At 36.9% G+C, this 26,289-nt stretch overlaps 1 protein-coding gene across 1 annotated transcript in view; it reads left to right on the forward strand.

Moving 5' to 3' along the window:
• Nucleotides 1-26,289, forward strand: part of TRHDE (thyrotropin releasing hormone degrading enzyme) — a 398,970-nt gene that overhangs the window by 186,776 nt on the left and 185,905 nt on the right. Inside the window, exons 4-5 of the mRNA XM_060025259.1 lie at nt 18,316-18,470; nt 21,247-21,360. Of these exons, the coding sequence (XP_059881242.1) occupies nt 18,316-18,470; nt 21,247-21,360 (269 nt within the window). The remainder of the gene's footprint in view (nt 1-18,315; nt 18,471-21,246; nt 21,361-26,289) is intronic.

The following is a 26,289-nucleotide window of genomic DNA, read 5'->3' on the forward strand; positions in this document are numbered from 1 at the left end:
GGAAAATTTTTTCAGACTGCTTCATAGTTAAAGGAAATGATACCATTCAGTGCTGTTAAACAAAGGTGGAGAGGAGGTATGGAACTGAGGTTGTTTTACTATATCTTCTTTTACAGCGGAAAATAAATTCTACCTATATAATACAGCCATTTTTCTCCTACTCTCAAAGCTTATGATTAGAAATTTTGCTGTGTCCATAGGTGTACTTATCAGTAAACACAATCAAATGTCTCCCCTTACTCGTTTTGAGATTGATTGCTTGCACATCTCATGTTCTTCAGAGGCACTCCTGAGGCATTTCAGCATCCTCTCTTGCTGCCTACCTTATAGCTGCATATTTTTTTCCATAACATATTTCAAAGTTGCCCTAACATTTTATTTCTGATGCTTTACTGAGTTTGTGTCAGGCAGAGGTATGCCGTATAGAAAATAATTAACTGTTGCCAAATATATCATTTATCTTAAGCTTTTAAAGGAAGGGTTCTTAGGAGATTTCCAGTGATTCATCTCAAACTCTAATTCAATTTATGATTGACTCTTTCTAGATCAGAGGTCACATACAGGCAAGCCATGGGCCAAATACGGCCCACAGACATATTTTATTTGGTCTTAATGGTGTTATAAAACCTTTGAATGAATTGCTAATATTTTACAGTTAAGGGATTTCACATAATAAAACAGATTACTAACCGTCTTGAAAAATTAGAATATCTGGTAACAGTGAGTCCGCATGCCCCTGATTGATTAGAGCTGAAGTTTTTAGAATATGAGCTCTTTCATTATTCACAAGTCCCTATCCTATTTCATCCCCATTTATATTCCTTCTTATCCCAGTAGACTTTTTAATTGGTCTGTGGTCTAGACTAGTGCTTCTCAAATTTTAATTTCCGTATGAATCACCTGGGAACCTTATTAAAATTCAGAGAACCATTCAGAAGGGGATGGGGCCTGAGAGTCTGCATTTCTAACAGGTTCCCAGTTAAGTCAAAGTTGCCATCCCAGGACATTTTTTTTTTTTATAAATTTATTTATTTTATTTATTTATTTTTGGCTGTGTTGGGTCTTCGTTGCTGCGTTCGGGCTTTCTGTAGTTGCAGCGAGCTGGGGCTACTCTTGTTGCGGTGTGCGGGCTTCTCATTGCGGTGGCTTCTCTTGTTGCGGAGCACGGGCTCTAGGTGCATGGGCTTCAGTAGTTGTGGCTTGCAGGCTTCAGTAGTTGTGGCTTGTGGGCTCTAGAGCACAGGCTCAGTAGTTGTGGTGAACGGGCTTAGTTGCTCCACGGCATGTGGGATCTTCCCAGACCAGGGCTCGAACCCGTGTCTCCTGCATTGGCAGGCAGATTCTTAACCACTGTGCCACCAGAGAAGTCCCCATCCCAGGACATTTTGAGTAGTGAGGTTTTAGACCAATGGTCCTCAAAATACAGGTTTTGACCAGAAGCTTCAACATCTAACCAAATCGTGAACTCTGGAAGTTGTGCCTAGCAGTCTCTGTTTAATGAAACCCTCCTGGTGATTCTAATGCACACTAAAATTTGAGAACCACCGTTCTAGTCTATGTTACGTAGGAACACTGTTTGTAAAATCATCTAAGTTGGAGGTTTTAAACCCTCGCTGGACATGAGAAATCATTTGGGAAACTTCCAAAAATATTGATGCTTGAGCCCCATCCCTAGAGATTCATACAGAATTGGTCTGGGGTTGAGGCCCAGCCATCAGTACTTCCAAAGCTCCTCAATGGATTCTGATGCACTGCAGAGCTGAGAACTACGTTAAGTAAGGAGACTTTCTTGGTACATTACCTAGATGTACAATATCTCTCTTGTCAGAAAAAAGTTATAACTCTAACACTTTTAAGTCCATTTGTCTTCTGCTATGTCCTCTGTAAAGCAAAACAGCTTTTTCCCATCACGTTCTTAATGATCACTGGGTCATTTAATCAAATATGGTGATGTAGGGGAACAAAACTTTGCCACCCCAAAATATGTCTCTTTGGCGTTAGGATTATTTTGTATCTCCTTGCAGAGTACATTAGACTTCTGAGCTCTATGGATCAGGAAACATTTCTTGTTAATTCCTTTGACATAACTTGATAGATGAGGTACATTGCACAGCTCTGGAAGGACACCGTTCATGTTTGGAGCCATCATAGATTTGTAGATTTATTAAGACTGTTTTCTGGCACATGGCAGTACAGTGCCTTGAGGAAGAGGTGGCGTTTTTGTAATTTGTGTAGTGATGTCATTTGGGTTAGCAGTAGGGCTGTATTTAGTCTAACAAGTAAGACCACTAAAAATTCATGATAAAACAGATTTCCCTCAACTGAAAAACATCTGAGTAATCAATAATTTGGCAAATAAGCATTGGTTCAGTTTAGTATCAGTGTTAAACAGTTAATATGTTTTCATTAGCTTCCATAAACTTAGGGTGGTAGTGTTCCAGTGAAAATTTATTTGAAAGTCAGATCCTAATACCTAATACATTTGACTTAGAACTGTTTTTAAAAGTTGTGCCCATCATGTACTGTGTTCTGAATTATGACATTATTAAGAAATAATACTTAAGGTCACTAAAGCATCTTAGATAAGTGAAGAGCTCTTGTAGGTTAACCTAATGATTTGGACCACAGCCTTACAGAAGGCAATCTAGAAAAGAAAAAAAAGAAAGAAAGAAAAAGAGACATATTATCAACTAGTCATTTTGTTTACCTTTGGAGATAATGGAAATTTTTTTATTTTTACTTTTCTTGAGTATATGTAGCTATAGAAGAAGCAACAGAGTAACTTAAGCTAACTCTGCAAATAGAATGGGTCCTTTGCCTTTGGGCTTAAAGTGAAAGTGACTGTCTTGTAATGCCACTTTACCACCTGCTGTTACATTCAGCCAGAGTGGAAATGCAACTTTTGTATATTGTAGCAGTCAGTACCTTGCCATATATATTTTCTTTATTTGAGAATGTCAACAGAGCATGGTTTGCATCTGATCCCAAGTTTCCCCTTTTCTCTAAGGATTAAAACTCATTTGTTCTTTTTATAGGGTGTTTGTATATGGGGGAGCAGGTTTTGATGTTTTTCATTAACACCAGGTACTATGCCATACTAAAGAATGCCGGCTCTCAGCTGACAACAAAATTATGTTTAAAATAGAGACTGAACTATGTTTTTACACAAACTCGTTGGCACTTGAGCAAAGGCATTTAGAGCAAGTTTACTTAGTCTTGACTGTACAATTCTATAAGAGGGGATTAAACATTTGTGGAAATCAGCATTGGTAGCCTGTAATAAAATCTGTAAATAATGTTTATGTCTTCCTAGCTATTAGCAGAAGTCCATATGATCTGAAATTTCAACATTATTTTCACTGCGTTGCAGACACACTGCCTATATTGTTTTGTTTTGTTTTTCTTCAAAAAGCTTTTTAAAACAATAGACTAAGTTCAGACTGCTCATCAGGAATAAAAAGATAGACTAGGGTAGGCATCATCTTTTTAATGTTTCAGAGCTTTGGGTGCTAATCCCTACTATTTTTGACTTATTGTTTGGCATTTAATTGAGTCCTATTTCCATCAATATAAAAATAGAACAGGATGCAGCATAGAGTAGGGGTTAAGAACATGGATTCTGAAGCTAGGCAGCCTAAGTTTTAACTGCTGGAATGATTTAAGGAAGTGTATGCTGTTAATGGAAAGGAACTTTTGTATCACTTTTCTATTACTAGCAAAAATGGACTTTTGAGGTTAACATTATGAAAATAATTTGTTCTGTTTGTACTATAAAATTATTTTCCCTTTCTCTTCTTCTTACTCCCCCCTCCCCTTTCTGACTCTCCCCCTTCTGGTTCCCTGGATTTATAATCGTGGTTAATGGAACACCATAATTCAATTCATTACCCATTCATTCAACTAGGTAGCATGGTCTATGCCTCTTTGGTGGGTTTCTTATCTTCAGTATTTAATTAATTAACAAGTAGTGTCTGTTTCCAACTCTGAAACACTTTTGTATTTTAGTTAGGATTTTATTACTTTGAACCGGTCTTTCTGCTTTTATTTTCCCTCTACCTAAAGCAGTGATTTCAACCCTTGCTGTACATTAGGGCAATGTAAAGAGTAAGGAGGCCGAGTTCCCTTCTTAGAACAATTTGAAGTCTTGGGAGAAGCATGAGGCATTAATTTTTTTTTTTTTTTTTTTGTGGTACGCGGGCCTCTCACTGTTGTGGCCTCTCCCGTTGCGGAGCACAGGCTCCGGACGCACAGGCTCAGCGGCCATGGCTCACGGGCCCAGCCGCTCCGCGGCATGTGGGATCTTCCCGGACCGGGGCACGAACCCGTGTCCCCTGCATCAGCAGGCGGACTCTCAACCACTGCGCCACCAGGGAAGCCCAAGGCATTAATATTTTTAAAGGTTTCCTAGGTGACTCAAATGTATGACAATATTTGAGGTCTTCTGTTCTAAATGCTCCTTTGTAACAGTGATTCTCAAAGTGTGATCACCTGACCAGCCGCATCAACATCACCAGGAACTTGTTAGAAAGACAGATTCAGGTCCCACCGCAGCTCTACTGCATCAGAAACTCTGGACTTGGGGCCCAGAAATATGTATTCGAGCCAGCCCTCCAGGTGATTCCCATGAATGCTCAAAGTTGAGAACTACTGCTTTATGGCAAAAGTCTCCTATTTTTCTTTTCCTGGTTGTGCACCACTATAAAACTTTTGAGCATGTTCATCTCTACATAGCTATATTTATTTAGTTTTGAAATAGTACACATAATACTTTCAGTAGCTAAATTTCAAGACACAATATACACTTAAAGTGAAGTTCAAAGTGAAGTTTGTTAATGAGAATGGATGTAAATCAATAGTGCAAGTATTCTTGTTGATAAATTTGTTTTCTTTTTGATTTTTTGGTAATAAATAATCATATCGGTGTTTTCACCTTATAATGCAGATGGAATAGAATGAATGGAGTGTAGTGGTTGGGGGATCTAAGCCAGTCTGCCAAAGTTTGAACCCCATTTCTGGTAATACCAGACTGTCCTGGGCAATTAACTTAATGTCTCTGTGCATCAGTTTCTCATTTGCAAAATAGAGCTATGAATAGCGTGTCTCAAAGAATTGTCAGGATTAACTGAGTTAATACATATAAATCACTTAGAAACTGACTAGCCCTTAGATGTGCTCAAAAATGGTAGTTATTCTTACTTAGAATTGAAAGACTGTCAGCTCTATCATTTTCTTTTTCTGTTATTTTTTTTTGGTGTCTGTATTATTAGTACGAACCTCAATCTGTTATTATTTTTTTTGCAGGTGTCTTTTTAAGTCACCTATTTATTTTGTGAGGGTTGGTTTAGTTACACTAGATAATATAATCCATAAATCCATTTAATTGGGTGCTTCTGTACTGCCACATGCCCTAATCCCTTTAAAGTGAACTAATGAGAAAGTTGTTTGTCGTTTTGATGTCTATGGAATTTCTGCTCTCTTTTGATGGACCTTGATAATTCAACCAGGGAGAGTATCTGTATCAGACAAAAATAAATACAAATAAAAGTTCTAATTTACTTTTACACCTTTATAGACAGTCTTATACAACCCCTGGGGGAAAGCACCCTGTCTTAGAAGATTCACTTCTCAAATTTTATGGTAAACATGCATCATTTGAAGATCTTGTTAAACTGCATATTCTGATTCACTAGATCTGGAGCTGGTCCTGAGATTCTGCTGCCAATTGCATTAAATATGAGAACATACCTAGTAGTCAACAATTGATGAAACTTGAGGTGTGGTAGAGATCAGGAGGTTAGGAATAAAACCAGCAGCAAAGTTGCAGTTAGTGTATTTGTATAGCTAATTTGGAGACCTTGAGGCTAATTTTTGGAAAGTATTATTAGCTATTATTATTAAATTTGACCCCTGGGGATAAAACTCAAAATTGTGGTCTGGTTTTCATACCTCCATCTGCCTGAACTTACATAGGATGAGATACAAAGCAGTCTACTTCTAACATGAATTTAGAATGATAGACTCATAAAATTTAGAATAATAAACTCATAAAATTCAATGAATTCATCAAACTTCAGCTAATTTCTATTATATATATAGTGTGTATATGTATTTTTGTAATATTATATGGAGTAGACACTTATGTACACTCAGTATGTATATTTATATAATGTACACATATTATCATATAGTAAATACTTATACACACATATATACACATACACACATATATACATACATACATACACATACATAATGCCCTGAGATCCAGAGCGGTGGATACAAGTTCCTTTAGGCAGTTAGCTCTTAGAACATCCCAAACACTTTGTAGCATTTTCTGCCCAGGCTGTAAGGTGGTCAGGCTCTAAGGATGCCATCCCCCACCCAGGAGTGGAATATCCCAAATGCTCCTGCAAAACATGAGCAGAAGCTTTAGTGTCCTTGGACCTGTACCTTTTAGTGTAGCACGCCACAGAATGCTGGCTTTCATTTTAATAACGATTCAGACAGGTTCCAAGACGCAAGTGCAAAATCTGCATAGTGTTTTAGGAGGACAAGAAGAAACAGAAATAATGAGAAGGGTGTTACCATTTTCTTCACGGTAGTCTCCCTGCTGCACGTGTACAGTGAGCAGTTACACGTCGTGTTGAGCTGCAGAACCCTCACGCTCTATTAACCGTAGTGTTAGGAAAATGTCTTCTGGCAATTTTCAATTATGTCAATTCCCTGAGTATTTACATTAGGAGCAACACTTTTATGATGGGTACACAAAAAAATCCCCTTTTCAGCATTTCCCCATTAGGCGTACAAAATATTTTCTTTCCTATAAAATACACTTTAGGAGTATAACTTAGTGGTGCGCATTAGATGCTGGAGCTTGGAGAAGTAAAGGGTTCAGTTCAATCTCTGGCTCATTATTAGTTCATCTTGTATTTCATTTCTTGATCTAATGTAAATTGAACTAGGGAATATTTGGAACACTAGTAATGGGTGTTGAAAAAAAAATCATTGAATAGAAGCTCTTCTGTAGAAAAATTTGGAAAAGGCAGTTTCTTTATACTCTCAGAAGATATTTATAACAAAGCATCAGGTACTTTCAGTAATGAAAGACATGGTTCATATTTTGATCAATACCTCCCATCGGATACATAATTCAGCCTGAATGGGACATGGCATTCATTTTCTTCATGGCGTTGAGTGACTGATGCTGTTTCAAATGGTAAATCTATATGTTTGGGTTATGTGAAGGTAGAGGCTTTTAGTAAAACACCAAGGGCTAAACTGGTATGGTTCTATTTTAGTTCTCTTAAAGGCAAATTAGCTTCGAATTAATGTTAAAGTTTAGTAAAGTAACACAGTGTCACTGCGTTTTCTGTTTCTATAATTGTGCTATTTTTTAACTCTATTTTCTTCCTTTTTCTCTCTGCCTTTATTACCCCAAGCACCATCAGCGATTTCCCTTAGGAACCTTTAAAATTCACAGTGAATTTTGGAATCTACTGTTTAGACTACTATAGCTCTCTGAAAATTCATCCATTGTTTAGATGCCAGTTAATATCAGATAATAGTTTGTACTGCAATAAGAAGTGATTTAAAAAAATCAACAACTATTGGGCTTCAGTGATTTTTTTTCCCTCTGGGGCTTCAACAAGTATTTGACTTTTTGCTTGAAAATAATGCTAGACAGTTTTAAGCTAAACATCCAACATTGGTTCCTTTGAATGATATATTTGCATTTTTTTTATTGAATGGTGTGTCTATTACTAGTACAGTTTATACTAAGAGGAATTGGCCTTAAGGCACAATGAATCTTTGTTTCCACTTTACCAAACTTACATAAATTTCTTTTAGGAGCAACCACTCTGTACTCAGAATGTCTGAAGTGCATATGAATTTGGAAATATATTTTACTGAAAACTCCAAGTTTCAAGAGTTAAGAATGCTCATTTATAAATAGTACTATTTTTATACTCTCTTCTGCTGGAAATGTGAATCTGTCAATTAAAGAGTGTCAAAGAGCTATCCAAACCTCTAAAATGATTCCCAGCTGCCTCAGACTTTTGGGAAAAAAAAAGTCTCCTGAGTTCCATGCTGTGGGATGGGCCCAGTCCAGCAACTAATACTCATTAAATAGCTGATTAATGAAAGCCCCTAACAGAGTATTGGTTTTTTTCCCCCTTTGGGTGATGATGCTAACACATATAATTAGACTTTGTGTTGTATCTGTGTAAGAAGTTCTATAATTCATTTTGAAAATCTGTTGAAAATGATATTGAATGGTAAGTTAGTGTTCTTTGAAAGCATTAATTAAAATTTAACTACTTCAGTGTATAATATCTGTGTTTTATAAATAAACCTAAGATATTCATAGACACTGTTGACTGCACTAATTAATATTTAACTACTTCAGTGTATAATATCTGCATTTTATAAATAAACCTAAGATATTCATAGACACTGTCGACTCTTGCCCCACTACTGAGGAATGATGTGATGTCACATTTCTGGCTTCCCCCCCACCTCTTATGACAGTGCCTCTTAGTATCCTTTGTGGGCCTGCTTCATTTGCCCCCTTCTTCTGCCTGTTTCTTAAATCTCAGTGCTCCTCAGATATCTTAGTTTTTTTTTCTATGCTCAGCATGGGTCATAGTCTACTGTATACATGCTGATGACTTCTTAAATCTGTTCCCCCAGCCCAAACCTCTCCCCAACACGTCAGACCTCTATATTCAGCCTCTTACTGGATATCTCTGTTTGGATGTTCCAGAGGCAGCTCAAACTCAGCATGTCCCATACAGGATTTGTCACTATATGCTTCAGCCATATTGATCCAGTGTTTGTTTACTGAAAGTCCCATGTTCTCTCTCACTTGTTTGCAGACACCCTTAGCCTGAAATATACTTTCCCTCCAGCTAACTGAACAAATCTCATAACTGACTTTCTCCAGGAAGCCTTTCCCAATTCTTAGGTTAAGATTTGGGACCTCTTTTATATGGTAATAGTGACAGTAATATAGTAACATTGTTGTAGTAATATATTATAGTAATATAATATAGTAATGTTGTAGTAATATAGCATATTTATCAATACAGTAAAAGTGATAAAGGTAATGATGATGATAATACTCTATTAGTTTCTTATTGATGCTGTAATAAATTACCACATCCATAGTGGCTTAAAACAACATGAATTTATTATCTTACAGTTCTGTAGGTTGGCAGGTTGACACTGCTCTCACTAAAGTCTTTTCTTTAGGGGAGAATCTCTAAATTTTCTTGGCGTTTCTAATTTCTAGAAGCCCCGTGTTCCTTGGCTTATGACACCCTTCCATCTTCAAGGCCAGCAATGGCCTCCATGGTCTTTCTCTCACTTCCTCACTCTGACACCGACTCTTCTGCCTCCTGCTTTTCAGGACCCTTGTGATTATACTGAGTCCACCTGGATAATCCAGGCTACTCTTCCATTTTAAGGTCAGCTGATCAGCAACCTTAATTCCATTTGTGGCCTTAATTCCCCTTTGCCAAGTAATCTAATATATCCACAGGTTCTGGGAATGAGGGCATGGACATCTTTGGAGGGGCTTTTTGTCTACAATAGCTAACAGCTATTGAGAACTAGGTATTGTTCCAAGCATCTCACTCACATAGTTGTCAAGAGAGATTTTATCTTACCCTCTTTGCAAGCTTGACAAGTCAGCCTGCCATTGTTTCTTGAAACTTGGTGGAAGACATGAAACTCTGGGATTAGAGACAATAAAACTTTATTCCTTTAGCTATAGCAGTAGCCAGAGTATCAACATTTTCTGAGCCAGTCCCCTGAGCCCCAATTCACAAGAGCAACGCAAAGAGGTCCAGATGCTACCTGCATATGCAATGGATTATATAATAGGTGAGGACCCTGAGGAATCTAGTTATTTTATAAATTATGGTATGTACTCCTGTCCTTTGCTTTTGAGAGGACACTATCTCTGTTTTTTTCTATACAAATATCCTTAAAAAGATAGTCTGGAACAAAAACCAGTCAGTATCTGTGCTCTTAAGACATACAGAAATGTGAAAGATTACTTGAGAGTTTGTGTTCCAACAATAGCCCTCGCAGTAACACTGTGAAATAGTAGCAATTATAATCATCTTCCTTTTACAGGTAAGGAACATGAGGGGCAGAAATGATAAGTAACAAGCCTGCTAAGTAGCAGGATGGAGTTTTGAACCTGAGCTACCTGGCCTCACAGCCCATGTTCTTAGTCTCTGCTCTGTGCTGCTTCCATCATACCATGTACTCAGGTTAGCACATGTACTCCCCTGAGGTTTCCTTCATGTGTGTCTATAATATGTGTACTTTTAAACTTGTTTGTATTCCCCATTGGTTTTTAAACTCCATGAGGGTTTAATGGAACTGTGTCTTTATTGTTCAGGGTTTATATATCCAGTGTTCAGATCAGTCTGGCCTATGTTAGGTAATGAATAAGTATTTTAGGAATAAATCAAAAAATATAGTAAACGAAACCCTCATAGAAAGGAACCTTACTTCCAACCTACATTCTTAGATAACACCAAATCTTTGTTATAGAACAAGCATTAATCAAGTTGGCCTGTCACCAGATGATGGTGATAGGAGTCATTTAGTGTGTTTTTGATGTTTATGCCTAATCATGTCCATTAAAGTAAAGACCGTAAGTTTTGGAAGTGCTTGAGAGAAGATGCAAAATGTGATGATGGCAATCAAAGTAGAGCTAATTTTAAAAATTAAATGGGTGAGAAAATGACAAACATTCCTTGTGCATATGGGATAAGTCCTTTGGCATAAAAATTCTTTTTCAGGGAAAAAGGGAATTAGACAAACCATGAAAAGTGCTCCTCCTTTGCAATTGACAGTAATCAGGAAGTGTTGAGGAAAAGTGATTGCAGAAATGAAAAAAAAAAGTCTTTTGAGTGTGTGCAGGAGGGTCAGCAAAAACATTGAGTGCATATTAGGGCCTAACGCTAATTCAGGAGAATGCTAGGAGTTTGCGAGCTTAAATGCTAAGCTAGTGAATACAAGTGGTACTGATGAAAATTCTGTTACAGGCTAAAGTATGTAGCTGAAACGAATCTTTTTTGATGGAAATATGCCCAAATAGAAAGTCCATCAGGAGAAAGTGTGTTCTGTTTTAAAGCTTTGAAGGACCAATTCACCCTCTTTTTAAAAATTTTTATTGGAGTCTAGTTGATTTACAATGTTGCGTTAGTTTCAGGTGTACAGCAAAGTGAATCAGTTATACATATACATATGTCCACTCTTTTTTAGATTCTTTTCCCATATAGGTCTTAAATTTGGTGGAAATGTATCCAAGGATAGCAAAGCTTAAACTCCTCTCTGTCAAATGAACTTAAAAACAGCCATTCAGTACCTAATCTGTTTGTGAGTAAAAACAACTTCAGAACATGCACTTGAAAGGAAAACGTTGGTTCTCATTTTATAAATACCAGTAATAGAGGACTTCTATGAATTTTATCTTATCAATATTACTGTTTCAAATGCAATTTATATTTATACTAGTCACATGTGGTAATCGTCAGAGCAAGGAGTTTTATTTTTTAATACTTAAGCATGAATGCTTATGTAAATAGTATCTTCAGGTGCTAGTCATGGCATAATCAAAACACAACTTTTTTTTTTTAACCTGCTATACCTTTAAAACTTATTTAGGGTCACTGAATAATAAAATGGGGATGTCCTATGACTTTTCTTTTTTTAAGTTTGTTCTTCGGTAGGTCCTGTATTGCTTTACATCATAAGCAACATTTTCAATTCAGAAATCAGAATGCCTAGCATAACACATTAGCCAACATTTCACCTTTGTTAGAAGACAAGATTCCTCCTCTCTCAAGCTAAGGCCTGTCATGAATCTGATTCCCCAAGGTGAGGATGAACTGGAAAGATCCCAAATAGCGATGGCGTTGATTTATCACGTTTTGTGCTTAGGACGAAGTGCTTTAAACGGACCATCTCATTGAATCTTCACAACAACCTGCAAGGACGTTATCCCCGCTTTATCAATGAGGGGATGGAAGCTGGGAGAGATTGAACGACTTGTTTGAAGTTCCATAGCCAGTAAATGTTAGACCTGGGTTGGGATCCCAAACAGTGTGGACTCTAAAGCTCCAGCTTTTAACTGCTACGTCTACTGCCCTCTGCCAAAAAGGGCAGGGTTGCAGTGCTGGAAAGCAACTTGGATTGTGATTGAGATGCTGCTAGGACACCGCATGGAAGATAGTATTGAGGCTGAAATTTAAAGGGTGAAGGAAACAGAAGGAAGAGTTAGTGCAGAAGTCTGGGGATTTGAGAGCAGGATAGATCTGGGGTGGAAGAACCAGGGCAAAGTTCAGAATGTGTCTGTCAATCTGGAGGGAGTGCCTCTGAGTGATACTTAGCAGAGAAGTTTAAAGGAGAAGAGCACCTCACACGGCAAACAGTGAAACCATGGAACTGATGAGCAGAACTGCAGAATTTAATGTTCTTTCTTGGATGGAACTTGGTAATGTCTACATATCTGTTTGGTTTGTGACATCAGGCAGAACTAGTTGTAAGCTATATTCAGCATGATTTGTCATCAGAGGGGAAATGATCCTGGACAACAAACTCTGCTGATCTGTGAGCTCAGAATCTGACTGTGGCAGGGAGGAGAGGCCTGGTATTGCACATGGTTTTTTTTGCTAGTGGTTATTTAATAATGTAGAATACATTAAAGTCTACTTCTAGTTTATGAAGTTATACATCAGAACATTGCTCCTGATGCTGGAGATTGGATTTCGGTTTGTATGTATTATAAGACCCTGCCTGATGATTCTTTGAACATTTCCACGTGGTTTCAGGGTTCGTTTTAGCACCGTGTTGTTAGGGTAGTGGGACATTTTTCTTGGTGACTGACCTTCCCCAGAGTCCAAAAGAGGAAGCTGCAAAGCTTTCTTAAAGTTTAAGCCAGATTACAGGGGAGAGGATTATTCTAGAAGGAATAGTACATTAGTGGCTGTGGAGGGGGGACTATCAATTAACAGTCTACTGGAGCTCAAAGAGAGCTATCTGGGCATGTGGGTGGTGACAGATGACATTGGAGTGGGTGAGAACACTAAAAGAAAATTAGTAGAATGAGTTAAAACACAAACACACACACACACACACACACATACACACACACATGCAGATGGAAATCCTAGAACTTTGGTTTTCAAAAATCAGAAGATGACAAGAAAATTAAACAAACAAACAAGAACAAAAACAACAAGAAGAAAGGCTAATCTGGGAAGTGGAGGAGAAACACAGATATCTTTCTATGACAGACCCTAATAAGCAGTGTGATAAATCTTGGCAGTATCAAAAAAGTAAGAACTCAGGGCTTCCCTGGTGGCACAGTGGTTGAGAGTCCGCCTGCCGATGCAGGGGACGGGTTCGTGCCCTGGTCCAGGAAGATCCCACATGCCGCGGAGCGGCTGGGCCCATGAGCCATGGCCGCTGAGCCTGCGCGTCTGGAGCCTGTGCTCTGCAACGGAAGAGGCCACAACAGTGAGAGGCCTGCGTACTGGGAAAAAAAAAAAAAAAAAAGTAAGAACTCAGAGGTCTCCATGAGATTTTGTGCTCTTAGTTAGCGACAGCTGTTTCAACATAGTGTTAAAGATAGAAAGTAAATTCTAGTGCACTGAAGGGAACAAGTAGAGAAAGTCAAATTTTTATGGTGATTTATGTAATCACATTCACTAGTATTATATGAATATTTGTTATCTGCCTATAGTTTTAGGACTAGCGTAATTAATTGGGAGCAGACTCCTATGCATAATTTTATCCAGGATTTTCTTTTAATTTCCAAGTAAATTTGACTCTGAAACATTTGAGTTTTCTTACTTCTGTTTTCAAGGCATATTAAAGAGTTGTGGTTGCACACGTTAATGGATATAGCCTCATGACAAATTATTTTGCAAAAATTGAGACCATTTAATTCATTGTAAATAAATCTTATTATCTTCAAAGTTAAGCAAAAGAATATTTTAGTTACTGAAGGTATTAACGGCTTCATTGAGGTGTAGTGACATGCAGTATGCTGCACATATGTAAAGTGTAAAATTTGATGTTTTAAGATATGTATACACCCATGAAATCATCACCATAATGAGCCTATCCATCACCCCCAAAAGTTTCCTGTTGCTATTTTTTTAATTTATTTTTTAATCAAAGTATAGGTGATTTACAGTGCTGTGCCAATCTCTGCCGTACAGCCAAGTGACTCAGTTATACACAGAGACATTCTTTCTTTCCTGTTGCTATTTTTAATCCCTCCTATATGTGTCCCCAGGTGACTACTGATCTGCTTTTTGACATTATAGATGAATTTGCATTTTCTAAAATTTTATGTAAGTGACATGAATTGTACAACATATCTATTTTTTCTTCCTTTTTACTCAGTATAACTATTCTGGGGCTCATCCACGTTGTAGCACGTATTGATAGCTCATTTCTTTTTATTGCTGAACAGCATTTTATTGTATGGATATACCACACATTATCCATTCATCTATTGATGGACATTGGAATTATTTCCAGTTTGGGCGTATTGGAAGTAAACTGTTATGAACATTTGTGTACAAGTCTTTATGTGGATATATGCCTCCTGAAGGTATTCTCAAAATATAGAACTGTTTATGAGATAAAGGTATAGAGCAGAGAGACACAGTTAAATTGTCTCTCAATAGTTGTTAGAACAAAATCCAGGTTTCTTCAGTGCTTTGATAGAAGGTTATTATGTCTGTAGTAGCGTAATCTAATTTTTAAAATTTTCTTTTTTTTTCCTTCTGCCAGCCGTAGACATGGTTCCCTGTATCTATTGTTAAGCCTGTGAGCATCTGAGAAGCTGCCCCCTGTGCTTGATCCCTCTGTGTTTCACTCTGTTCTCAATCACTTTATCTGAATCTGACTCCATTTGCTCAAGAGTCTTTGTCTGGCTGAAGTACAGCTTTGTTACTCGGGTCTGACTTCTCTGCCCTTAGACCTGTGGAAACCAACCTGTCACCAGCTGCCTACTTAGGTCACCATTGCTTGAGATCGTTGGCACCAGCCTTCAGCTGCCCCCTCACCACACCTGCTTAGGCTGCTAGTCAGGTTTTTGCTGTCTGATGACTGCCCCTGGCTGTACCTTCTTTATTCCAAACTCTTAGACTCGCATCTGGCCCATGTCTAGAATTTTCTCTCCGTGCCATTTGAGCCACTCCATATTCCAGTGTGCGGCCTGATTTGTTGACTCAGTCTTGGGGACCTGACTACTCTCGGCTCTTGGAGAACTCCAGCAAACAGAAGTGCCTCTGTTTTGCAACAGGCTTGTCCATAAGTCCCCGTGTTCCTACAAGTAAATGGCCCCAGACCTGCTCCTGCTATTGCCATCTGCTGGTAGCAGGCAGAGTTGGCGCAATGTTGTTCTATTGCCTGGTTTGTTCATATTTAAGGAAGGTCTCAAGGTAAAATCTTAAGTAGAAGTATGTCTATTTGTTGTGTACTTGCACTTTGTATAATTCTCACAACTATACTCTTCTCCTTTATACGCTTCAGCCACACCAACCTTCATTCTATCCAATATGCTAGCCTCATTTCCGCCTTAGGACCTGTGCATTTTTTGTCCCCTCTTCTTAGAACAATATATCAATACTTCCACAGATCTTCAGACAGCTAGCTTCTACCATTATTCACATCTCAGGTGAGATGTGATTACCTTAGAGATGCCTGCTTTGACCACACTCCACCCATTTCACCCTACCAGTCAATCACTGTCTTACTCAATTATTTTTTGGTAGCATTTATCATTTACTAAATTTCTTTCATTCATTTATTACTTGTTAATTAACCTCCTCTTCCTACACACACTCACAAATAAATATAAGTGCCATGAGAGCAGGGAGCAAGGAGCTTGGATGACAGAACAAACAATGCTTGTATTGAGCAAAAGAGATGCTCAATAAATACATACTTGTATAAATGAATGCATGTAGTACCTCTGTCTGCCTGTCGAAATCCTATTTATCTTTGGAAGTCCAACTCAGATACTATCTTTTTCAAGAACTTCTCCAACTAAATCTGTTTTCTCTCTCTTTCACAGGACTTTTTATTCTTTCTTTATTTTTTCTGTTAAGCTGTCATGTTTCCATGTAGTGGATACAGGGGCCATACTTGACTTATCTTTAGTCCATAGGTCAGAAGCACAGGTAACAACCTGGGCTTGGGACTGGTTTCTGAAGTAGGGATGGAGGATGCAGTGTTGTAGGACTGAACCCTTAACCTGTGGAATCTGATTCTATCTTTGGGTAGATGGTATCGGAATTGAGTTGAATACTGGGTCACTCTGTTGGAATCCAAGAATTATTTATAGACAGTGTGGGACAAACCCTCCCACGTCCCCGCCCCACATGCACACATGTTGAAATTGGCTCCAGGAACCTAAGAGACTGTCCCTCATTCCTTCTTTCTTTTCTGAAGCAATCATAATTCTGAATCTGGTGTTTATCATTCCTGTATGTGTGTGACTGTGTGTGCATTTTACCACTACTGTCTGTCTGAGTGGATGTGTGAGTATCCATTTGCAATCTATGGTACTTCTGCTTGTTTTTAAGTAGTATATGGTAAGGGTCATTCTACACCTTATTTGTTCCCTCAACATTATGTTTTTCAGATTATCCGTGTTGATACATGTAGTGTTAGAATCTAGTGGTAAGACTATTTCAGTTGTTGTATGGTATTGCTTTTTAGAATTATTTCACAGTTTGTCAGTTATCTCGGTGAAAGGCTTGCAGTTTTCTCTTTTCATTCTTACAAAGAATACTGCAGCAAACATTTTTGTACCATTATTTTCTTAGCATCCTAGGGAGTTAGTCCAGGGTTTACATGGGAAAGTGGAGCCAGGTTGCCTGGGTTCGAATCCTTACATTGCCGCTTGCTAGCTTTCCCAAGCAGCACTGAGCACCAGCTATATTCAGTCCTTCTGCACATGCATGCCCTACGTCAGCCTCTGGCAACAAGTTATCAGCTTGGCTTAGATGCCTTTGGCTCCGGTGAATCCTGCTGGATCCAGTTCCCAAATGCCACTGCCCGTGGCTTCACATGCAATCACTGCTTTGCACTTATGTACCATTTCTGGTCCATGGAGAGGTTTATTTTCAAGCCTGGAGATGATTTTCAGGTTTTCCTTTTAATATTTTACTTAACATTGCTATGTGTTTGAGCAGAGGGAGTGCATCAAAGCATGTACTTACTGTGTCACCTTAAGCAAACGTTGATAATACCTCTACAACCTTTTAAAATAAGCACAAATCTTAGAATCACCTAATCATAGATTTTCGGAGCTGGAAGGGATTTGAGAGATCATGACGTCCAATAACCTTATTTTATAGGTGAGAGAATTGTGGTCTTGAGAAATTAAAGTGATTTACTGATGTCATATATTTAATTAATGGTGGAGGCAGGGCCAGAACCAGAGTCTGCAGGTTCCCTCAATAGTTCTTTTTTTTTTTTTTTTTTTTTTTTTTTTTTTTTTGTGGTACGCGGGCCTCTCACTGTCGTGGCCTCTCCCGTTGCGGAGCACAGGCTCCGGACGCGCAGGCTCAGCGGCCATGGCTCACGGGCCCAGCCGCTCCGCGGCATGTGGATCCTCCTGGACCGGGGCACGAACCCGTGTCCCCTGCATCGGCAGGCGGACTCCCAACCACTGCGCCACCAGGGAAGCCCCCCTCAACAGTCCTTTTGACACTGCATCTACTTTTTTAGTTTTCTCTATCTGAGCTATATTTACATGTAATATTTTATTTTTAACAAAACTCAAAAAATACATTAGAATTAAGCAATTAGAAATATGATATGTTGGATTTTTAAACTGATGTGACATGTTTTCTTTTGAACAATATTGAGGTAAAAGCAAGAGTACAGCATTTACTGCACTGAGCTGAATATATTTTCATTAGAAGGCACGATGCCTTTTGACTCTGTAGGTTCCTGCTGCATTTGGTTTCCTTGACTTTCTGCAACTTATTAGGACAGGCCCATCAATAATGGCACTGATACTTCCAACCTCCTACAGCACTGGGTCTGAAAATGAACTGTGATGGATGGATATGGCCAGCATTTACAGTGATAGCCTATATTTCTGCTGTCACGTAGAAATGGCAGGTAGTTTAATTTAGAAAAAAAAAAATTACTGAGAAAGAACAAGTATTTCTTCTAATTAGGATTTCTGGACTTTTGTCGGACATGAATTTAGAATCTGACATGTTTGTTAAAGCCTTTGGAATTGTTTTATTCTGTTTCTAGATCTTTTAGCTGTGCCTAAGCATCCGTATGCTGCTATGGAGAACTGGGGACTAAGTATTTTTGTGGAACAAAGAATACTGCTGGATCCCAGTGTTTCATCTATTTCTTATTTGCTGGATGTCACCATGGTCATTGTTCATGAGATATGTCACCAGGTATGAGAAAAAGGATCAGGTGTAAGTATAATTGCAAACTATCGAGAATGTAGAATGATTTCAGATACTTAGATTAGGAGCTAAGTTATTATCCTCCCAGTTAAGTTTTAATTGTATAGAGCACCATGTAGTTCTTTTTGGAAGATAGGTTGTTCTCAAGTGATGGCACAAACGAAAGCAAACACACGGATCATATTGAATAAGTAACTGTCATTCAGTTTAGTTGAGGAGTGAGATGGCACTGCTACCCAGCAGCCTCTTTGGAGACCCTATCCACTCACTATTCTTTGTCAACCTTGCTGTATTTTCTTGTGATTATTGGTGTGTATATATGGAGAGTGCAGTGATGGCAGTGATTTATTGCATTGCTGAAAGATGCAGCTGAGTTTTGTGTACATGTCAAAATTTGCTTTTGCTGAAATCAATTTGTTATTCCCCTTCTCCCATCACACAGACACTTAGGAAGTCTTTCACTAACTCTGCGACAGCCTCTTTGTTCTCAAATGATTGATTTTTTTTTGTCTTGACATGTTTAGAAATTCATATGTAAATTAGCCAGCTTTATCATGAAGCTAAGATAAAATTAATTTCATTTTGATTTTATGTACTTTCTTACAATGAGCAGAAGGTATTACAGAGATTTCACAATGCTTATTAGAATCTTGATTCTAGCAAAAAAAATAACTGAAAATAAACGTTTGTGCTAATAAAAAGCAATCTTTGTCCTGATTACCAGAAACTATGGATGGTTTTTAAGTGAAAACACCAGAAATCACAGTGTGATACTGTACAACTTCAATTTGTTACCAACCCAAAATCTTTTTAAAAAGCTTGAAAACCTTAAGAAAGATTGAGGTGGAAAATGTTGTTAGTAAAAGAGGCTGAACAGCTAAATGACAATACATGAATAGGGACTTCATGATAAATTGTTCTAGGCCATATGACCCTTTACCTGTATGTCAGCCTTCTGCAGTGAACCTGTAGACGTTTGTACCTGTCATGCTGGTCAGCTTGGGCATGTGTTCCTTGCTGCAGAGACTTAAGGGGGTCCATTGCAGAGATAACCAGGGCTCCTCTATTGTGCTAAAAATGGTTTCCAGCTAAACATACAATTCTTTGACGCAAATCAATGTCCTTTTGAACGTTCCTAGAAACGAGTTACATGTAGAGTTCTGCTGAAATAAGAACACACTGATAATTTTTTCTAGAACTGTATTTCATTTGTTCCAGATTCTCAGTTACTTTCTTGTTCTAGCTTAGTGGTGCTCGGCTACTTACTATGCGGAAATGAGCCGGAAGCTGGGAGAAACACATAATAATCTCCACTATCATCGCCCAATTATTTTCTACATTACCGTTTCTCCTCACCTATTTATTGTCACAATTCTTAAGACAGGCTTTCAGTTTAAGGGAGAAGAAACATTACTTTCTGATCAAGCACAGAAAATGTTTTAAATATCATTTGTTTTGTGGTCATCAGCGTATTCAGAGTTATCTCTTCTTTGTATTTCTATTAGAGATCCTCTTGAGTAAGTGATACTTTATTAATATTGAAATGCTCAGCCACCAAGCTCTTTCCTCTAGCTCCTAAAGCTGTAAAGCTATGATCTGATACTTGTCTGACTGCCTTTTCCTTCTGCTTCTTAAATAACTCACTCCCACTTACAGTCTTCACACTAAGGGTTACTTACAAATGCCTATAATCCTCTTGCCTGAGGCTTTCTCATGGCTTCTTCTTATCATTAAAGTCTGAGCTCAAATGTCATCTGCTTAGAGAGAATCTTTTTGTTTTTACAGTCTAAAGTGACCCATCCTCCATTCCTATCACACTTTAATAAGATCTGAAATTGTGTTGTTCATTTGCTTATTTTTTATTTTCTATCTCACCTAATTGTCCCTTCCTCCACAATAAAGTGTCAGCTGCCTGAGAAGGGACATTGTCTGACTTTTCATCATTAAATCCCAAGTCTGTAGGATAGTTCCCGCGTATAATGTGTTTTTGTTTTGTTTTGTTTTGTTTTTTAATGAAAAAAGAATTCCTTTAAGCTTTGGTGAACTCAGCAAGGATTTCAGAGTAATGTATCCAGATCTAATCAAAACACCAATTATAAATTACAACATTACTTTCCTGAAGGAATCTTAGAGACTTTTTTGGTCCAACCCTCATTATCATAGAATCATGGAGAGTCAGGTGTGGAGCATCTGAAAGCCTTTATTAGTTCCTTCAATCAGCCGATGTCTGTGAATTGCCTCTGCCACTGGAAGGCGCTGCTTCGGTACTTCCTGTGATGAGCTCACCACTTCTCGAGGTAGTATTTTCCATCTTCATCCATTTCAGTCTGTTAGAGGGTCTCCTGCATTTTTAGCAATGTCTACCAATCTACAACCCTAATTTCCATCCATTAATACTGATTTGTCCCCTGTAGGGCCATAAGACCCAAGCCTTTTCTTCTTCTGTATACTAGGTCTTCAAATATTTGAAGACAGCTGTTGTCAGTTTTTTTACCCTGAGCTCTTTCTTCTCCAGGTTAAATCTTCTTGTTGTGTTCCTTGAACATTTTATTTTTGTTCTTCCCTGAATGCATTTATAGAAAATTAGTGTCATCCAAGTAGTCAAATAAATCAGTGGTGTTGCCACAACGTATTTTAAGATCACAAAATCAATTGGGGAATGAATTCCAGTTGTGACAATCATAGTTTAATACATTTACTTTTAGATAAAATAATTCTGGGATAGACGCGATTTTATCTGATGCCCATTCATTTGTCACGGCAGTGGTTTGGTGACCTCGTGACTCCTGTGTGGTGGGAAGATGTGTGGCTGAAGGAGGGATTTGCTCACTACTTTGAGTTTGTTGGTACAGACTACCTCTACCCCGGCTGGAACATGGTAAGTGCACTTTTTAATTGTTTGGAACTCTAAGTGAAAGGTTGATCCTGTGTTACATTGGGCTTATCTTATCACCAGATGTGACTGAAAATACCAACCGATGCATGAAAAAAAAAAAGTTAGCTATCCAATAAAAGGAAAAGTAACCCAAAATGTAAACAGTACTATTCCAAAATATTTTTGTTTATTAGAACTAAATAGAATCTGATTGGTTATATGCTGATTTCAAAATGGTACAAGTTTTCTAAATAGAAATATTTTAGATTGCAGTATTTGATAACAAAGATAAATTATCCCTTAAAATAGAGAAGGTAACAGTAACCAATGAGTTATATTTTAAGTATATAGGATGTTTCAATATACAGAAAAATGAGAACTTAATATTTCTTCAATGTGATGAACTAAAAAATTAGCTAAAATTTTTGATGCATTATTGCTGTTTTTACTTTAGGATTAAATGATTTAATAAGAGGTCACTATAAAGAGCTGTACACATTATACCCATACCTGTACGTCTGAACCTGAAGTAGGATTTGTTGTACCTTAAGCAGTGATGTTCTAGAGCATCCTAGAAGAAAAAGTGGAGGGAGGGTATGATTTCTATATGTCATTTAATATAAGTTTTTCATTTAGTATAAGCTTCCATTAATCAGTAAGTGACTATGTTATTATGGAGTAGAACCCAGGGTATATGTTGTTTGGGAACTTGAATTTTAAATTTATTTTAAGTGGCACTACGTAAAAGTTGCAAAGTACTGACACTTGTCAACTTCCAGAAGCTCAAAAGCTTTCACCTGTGACATAGCATGAGTGATAATATATATTTATTTCACACCACTCTTTTTTGATGTTTAAATTATTATGTGATTATCTAGTTATCTGTCATGATTACAAGTATGATCTGAATAGTATTTAAACCAAGGCAAAATATAAAGATGTCTGTAAGTCATGATATAACTTCTCTACCATAAATTCAGCCAACTCCTGCTGAGTAAGAAAGGTGATCTTACATATCTCAGAAGAAATGTTACAATTGTAATATCATATTGATATGTTTGAATTATCCAGTTTTGCTTATATTTTATAAAGGCAGCATGGTTCATTTGCACAAATGTGTGAGCTAATTTTACTTAGCCTTATGTATCTAGGTATGCATTATATATTATACAATTTAAAAAATCTTATTTGAACTGTTTTATTATGGCATTAAAATTAATTAAAAATGCCTTTAAAGAACTTTGAAGAAAAATCATCAATACCATCAATATAATTAAGTAATTTTTAAACAAATATGAAATTTGAAAACTGAAATGTTTAAGGATATTGAAATATTTGTAAAAATATATTTTGGTTTTTAGTTGACTTTCAACCAAATTTGTTTAAAATTATCATTTAATTTTCACTATGCTGTGGATTATTACTGATTTATAATTCTATTATGTTTCAATATTAAAAGATGTTAGTATTACAAACGGCATGTTACTCATATAGGTAAGCTTTTTCTTTTTTTTCAGCTCATTCAGCTATCTATGACAAAATCCTTTCTATTCATCATTATAAAAATACATCTTAGGTTAAAAAGGAATCAACAGAATTATACTAGAGGTGAAAACTGACAGCTTTTAATGGTTTTAGCATGGCAGTGAATCCCAAGTTTCAATGTCCTCATACTGGATTTTGTCTTTGAATAATTTTGTATATTCCTTCATTATCTTTATCAGTTAAGTTATAAATGGAGAACAATTTTATAAGAAATATTGAAAATGAATATAGAGTGTAAATAACACATCTGAGACTTTGTCCTTAACAGAATACATACCATGCACTGGAAGCATAAAAACCTTGAGCTGGTAAGATATTAATCCATATGTTATAATCAAAAATAGCAATTAATGATGGATTAAACTAAGAAATGAAAGAATAAGGTCCATCACAGTTAATTAGGCAATAGTGAAAACAGGTCTTATGTCTCTTTATGTTCGGACTTTAAAGATTACAAATACTGTCTGATCATTGGCTGCTTTTGCTTTTTTAGTAGTTTTTTCAATTTAGGTTGTAGAGTACCTCAATATATTAAATTTATAAAACCTGTAAGAAGAGACTCTAAACAAATTCTCCTCCAAGGATCGTTAATATCTTCTTTGCAAACAAAATTTTAGGACTAAGTTAGCCACATAAGTAAGAAAGAATATTAAGTGACTTTAAGGCTGTGTCAGCACTATTTTTCATAATGGCATCAGCAAAAGAGTGAAAGAAATACTAGAAAGAACAAGAGTGATGGCTGTGTTAGCAGTAACTCATACTGTTGTGATATGCACAGAAACTCCCCCAGGAGAACAAGGCTTGGGCTTCACTAGAACTTAGCCTAAATTAGAAAAACCAGAAGTCAGGCTTGTGTCAGAAGTAAAGAAATTCAGGAAGCTGACCTCTTTTGCCTCTAATCTCAAAAACAGTGCTTTAATTATTTTTAGACACCAAGGCTCAAGCACTGAAATACAATTTCAGTTTGCTAGGGAGATCACTATGACAGTCTACCTTTGATGGAATAGCAATAAGGAAGCCCAGAATTACACTGTTATTGTTAAGGAAGCTCTTGCTCTGATTTAGGATAGTATACTTGTGTAGCCTGCTTAACTGTCTGAGGTTGTATATATGTGTGTGTATGTGTCTACAGTCAGTTTCTGCTAAAGCAATAATCAGTTTTTACATTAAAAACACTACATGGAATAAAAACTACTATGAAATTTTGTTCCCCAATAAACTGATCAAGTATACTATTTTATAGATATGGGCCTTTACAGGTAGTATGATACAAGGTCAGGAAATGGATAGGCAAGAAGAAATTCAGATTCCAAGAAAGGCATTTCACTTCTTTGACTCACCCTTAATATTTGAGAAATGGGGGCCATTATACTGACTTGGTAAGCACACATAATTTTTGTGAAGATAAAATAACTTTGGAGGTCTTTGAAATGCATGAACCGCTAAACAAATGTGAGTAGGTATCATGGACCTGGAAAATAATAAATGCTCCATTACAAAGGGGCATTGATTTTATGTATAAATACCCTAACATTTCCAACCCTAGTAATCTATTTTGACACCCTAGATTTCTAACAATTATGTATAGATTACAAAAAGTTTTCTGTAATCTTTGTATCTAGACTCAGTCTCCCCAAATCAATGCTTATCTTTTTTGGCAATGTGGACTATTCTATAGGAACATAAGCCTTATATCATGTTTCATTCATCAAACAGAAGTGTCAAGATCAACAGAAGCAACTTCTTCAGCTCAGGGCTGGGGTTAGATTTCATAGGTTGAGTAGTCCTTTTGCTTGATGTTATTTGATCAAAGTTGGTTGTTAATGACAACATTATTGGATGATTAAGTTACAGTATGCTGTTGATGGCCGTCCAAAGGGAGAAAAGAAAAGACTCATGCTGCCTAGTTACTATTCTTCAACAATTCTTTATCATTTAAATTTGATAAAGTCTATAATAAAAGAGCTTCAATACAGGAAAAGGATGAATAGTAAAATGATACCACGAAGAACTCCTTCTTTTACAGACCTGATGCCGATGCAGGCAAAATCATATCCCTGGTGCATATTGCACAGGTTTTCACTATAATTTGTATCTGTACGATAGGTGTAACCTTTAATTTCCTGAATGTAGCCTTGTAAGGGCATACTTGCTATAATGAGAATTATTCAACATGAGTGTATGTTCTTTTATTAAATAATTTGGGATTAAAGGAGATTTACACAGCAATAACTTTATACACTGATAAAGTCTGCAGGCTGGGAATTCTTCCTGAATTTTTATGAGGGCACATACCTGGGCATAAAGATAACTATTAATAGAGAATCATGCAACTAAACTTCATTATGCTAAATACTTAGGATATCTCAAAGTGTGTTGCCCAAAACTTTGATAAATGTTCTCAATTGTTTTTATCATGGGCAGGACTAAAATAGCAAAAATGAATTCTGCCATTAGACTCAGTATCATTTTAACGTGCTCCAACAAAAATTGCCTGCTAAATTTAATAGGCATTGCAATAAAATTACCTTTACTTCTTAGATTATTTTGTTTTTATTCAAAAAGAAGTTGAGAAAATCATTGGTGAACTGAAATAGATACAGAGTTTATTGAATTCAGTTTTTTTCCAGTTTAAATGTAAAGATATACTGCTTAATTATTCTAAACAATAATAAACACTCTAGTACTCAAGAGAGGGGAAAGTAGAAAATTAGAGAGAAAAAATTGTTTTGGTTAATATTTTACTTGTTCAGCTGTTCATGTCTTAAGTCCATCTTTGATTTAATGTCTGTAGGGAAGAAAGCTTTCACATGCTTTTCAAAGTTAGTTAATATACACTTCAACAGTAGTTGGTACAATGGTACTATTGCCTATAATTCATCAATATCAAAATATATTTGCCCAGGAGGGCTATGGTGTCAAAGATAGACCATTTGGGAATTAAATATTTATTTTAGAATCTTACTTTATAAATACTGAATACCAAATAAATGTTTATATACACATACATCATATATATGTGATTTTCCATAGAGTTGTATTTTGTCTATTATAAAAAATCCACATATAATATTCTGCTCCTGAGAAATCAGTAAATTAGAAGGTGATCCAATTGTTTTCAACCTGGTAGATGATGTTTTATTCTCAAATGACTGACATATTGAATGTGAACATTTTAAAAGCTTCTGATGGCTAGTCCCAAGGGTCTATGGTATTTTTGATCCTTCTCAGTAGCTTAAAAGTGACATTTACATTGAAAGACTAGAAGAAAAGTAGAAGGGGTGCTCACTTGGGTCTCCTGGGGGTCACAGTCTTCAAAATAGACTTCTTCTTTATGCTTTCCCTTTACTCTTCCCTCCGAACCCCTCGCAAGTCATTTCTCTTTGT

The sequence above is a fragment of the Delphinus delphis genome, chromosome 11 (genome assembly GCF_949987515.2).
Source record: "Delphinus delphis chromosome 11, mDelDel1.2, whole genome shotgun sequence".
Taxonomy (NCBI): Eukaryota; Metazoa; Chordata; class Mammalia; order Artiodactyla; family Delphinidae; genus Delphinus; species Delphinus delphis.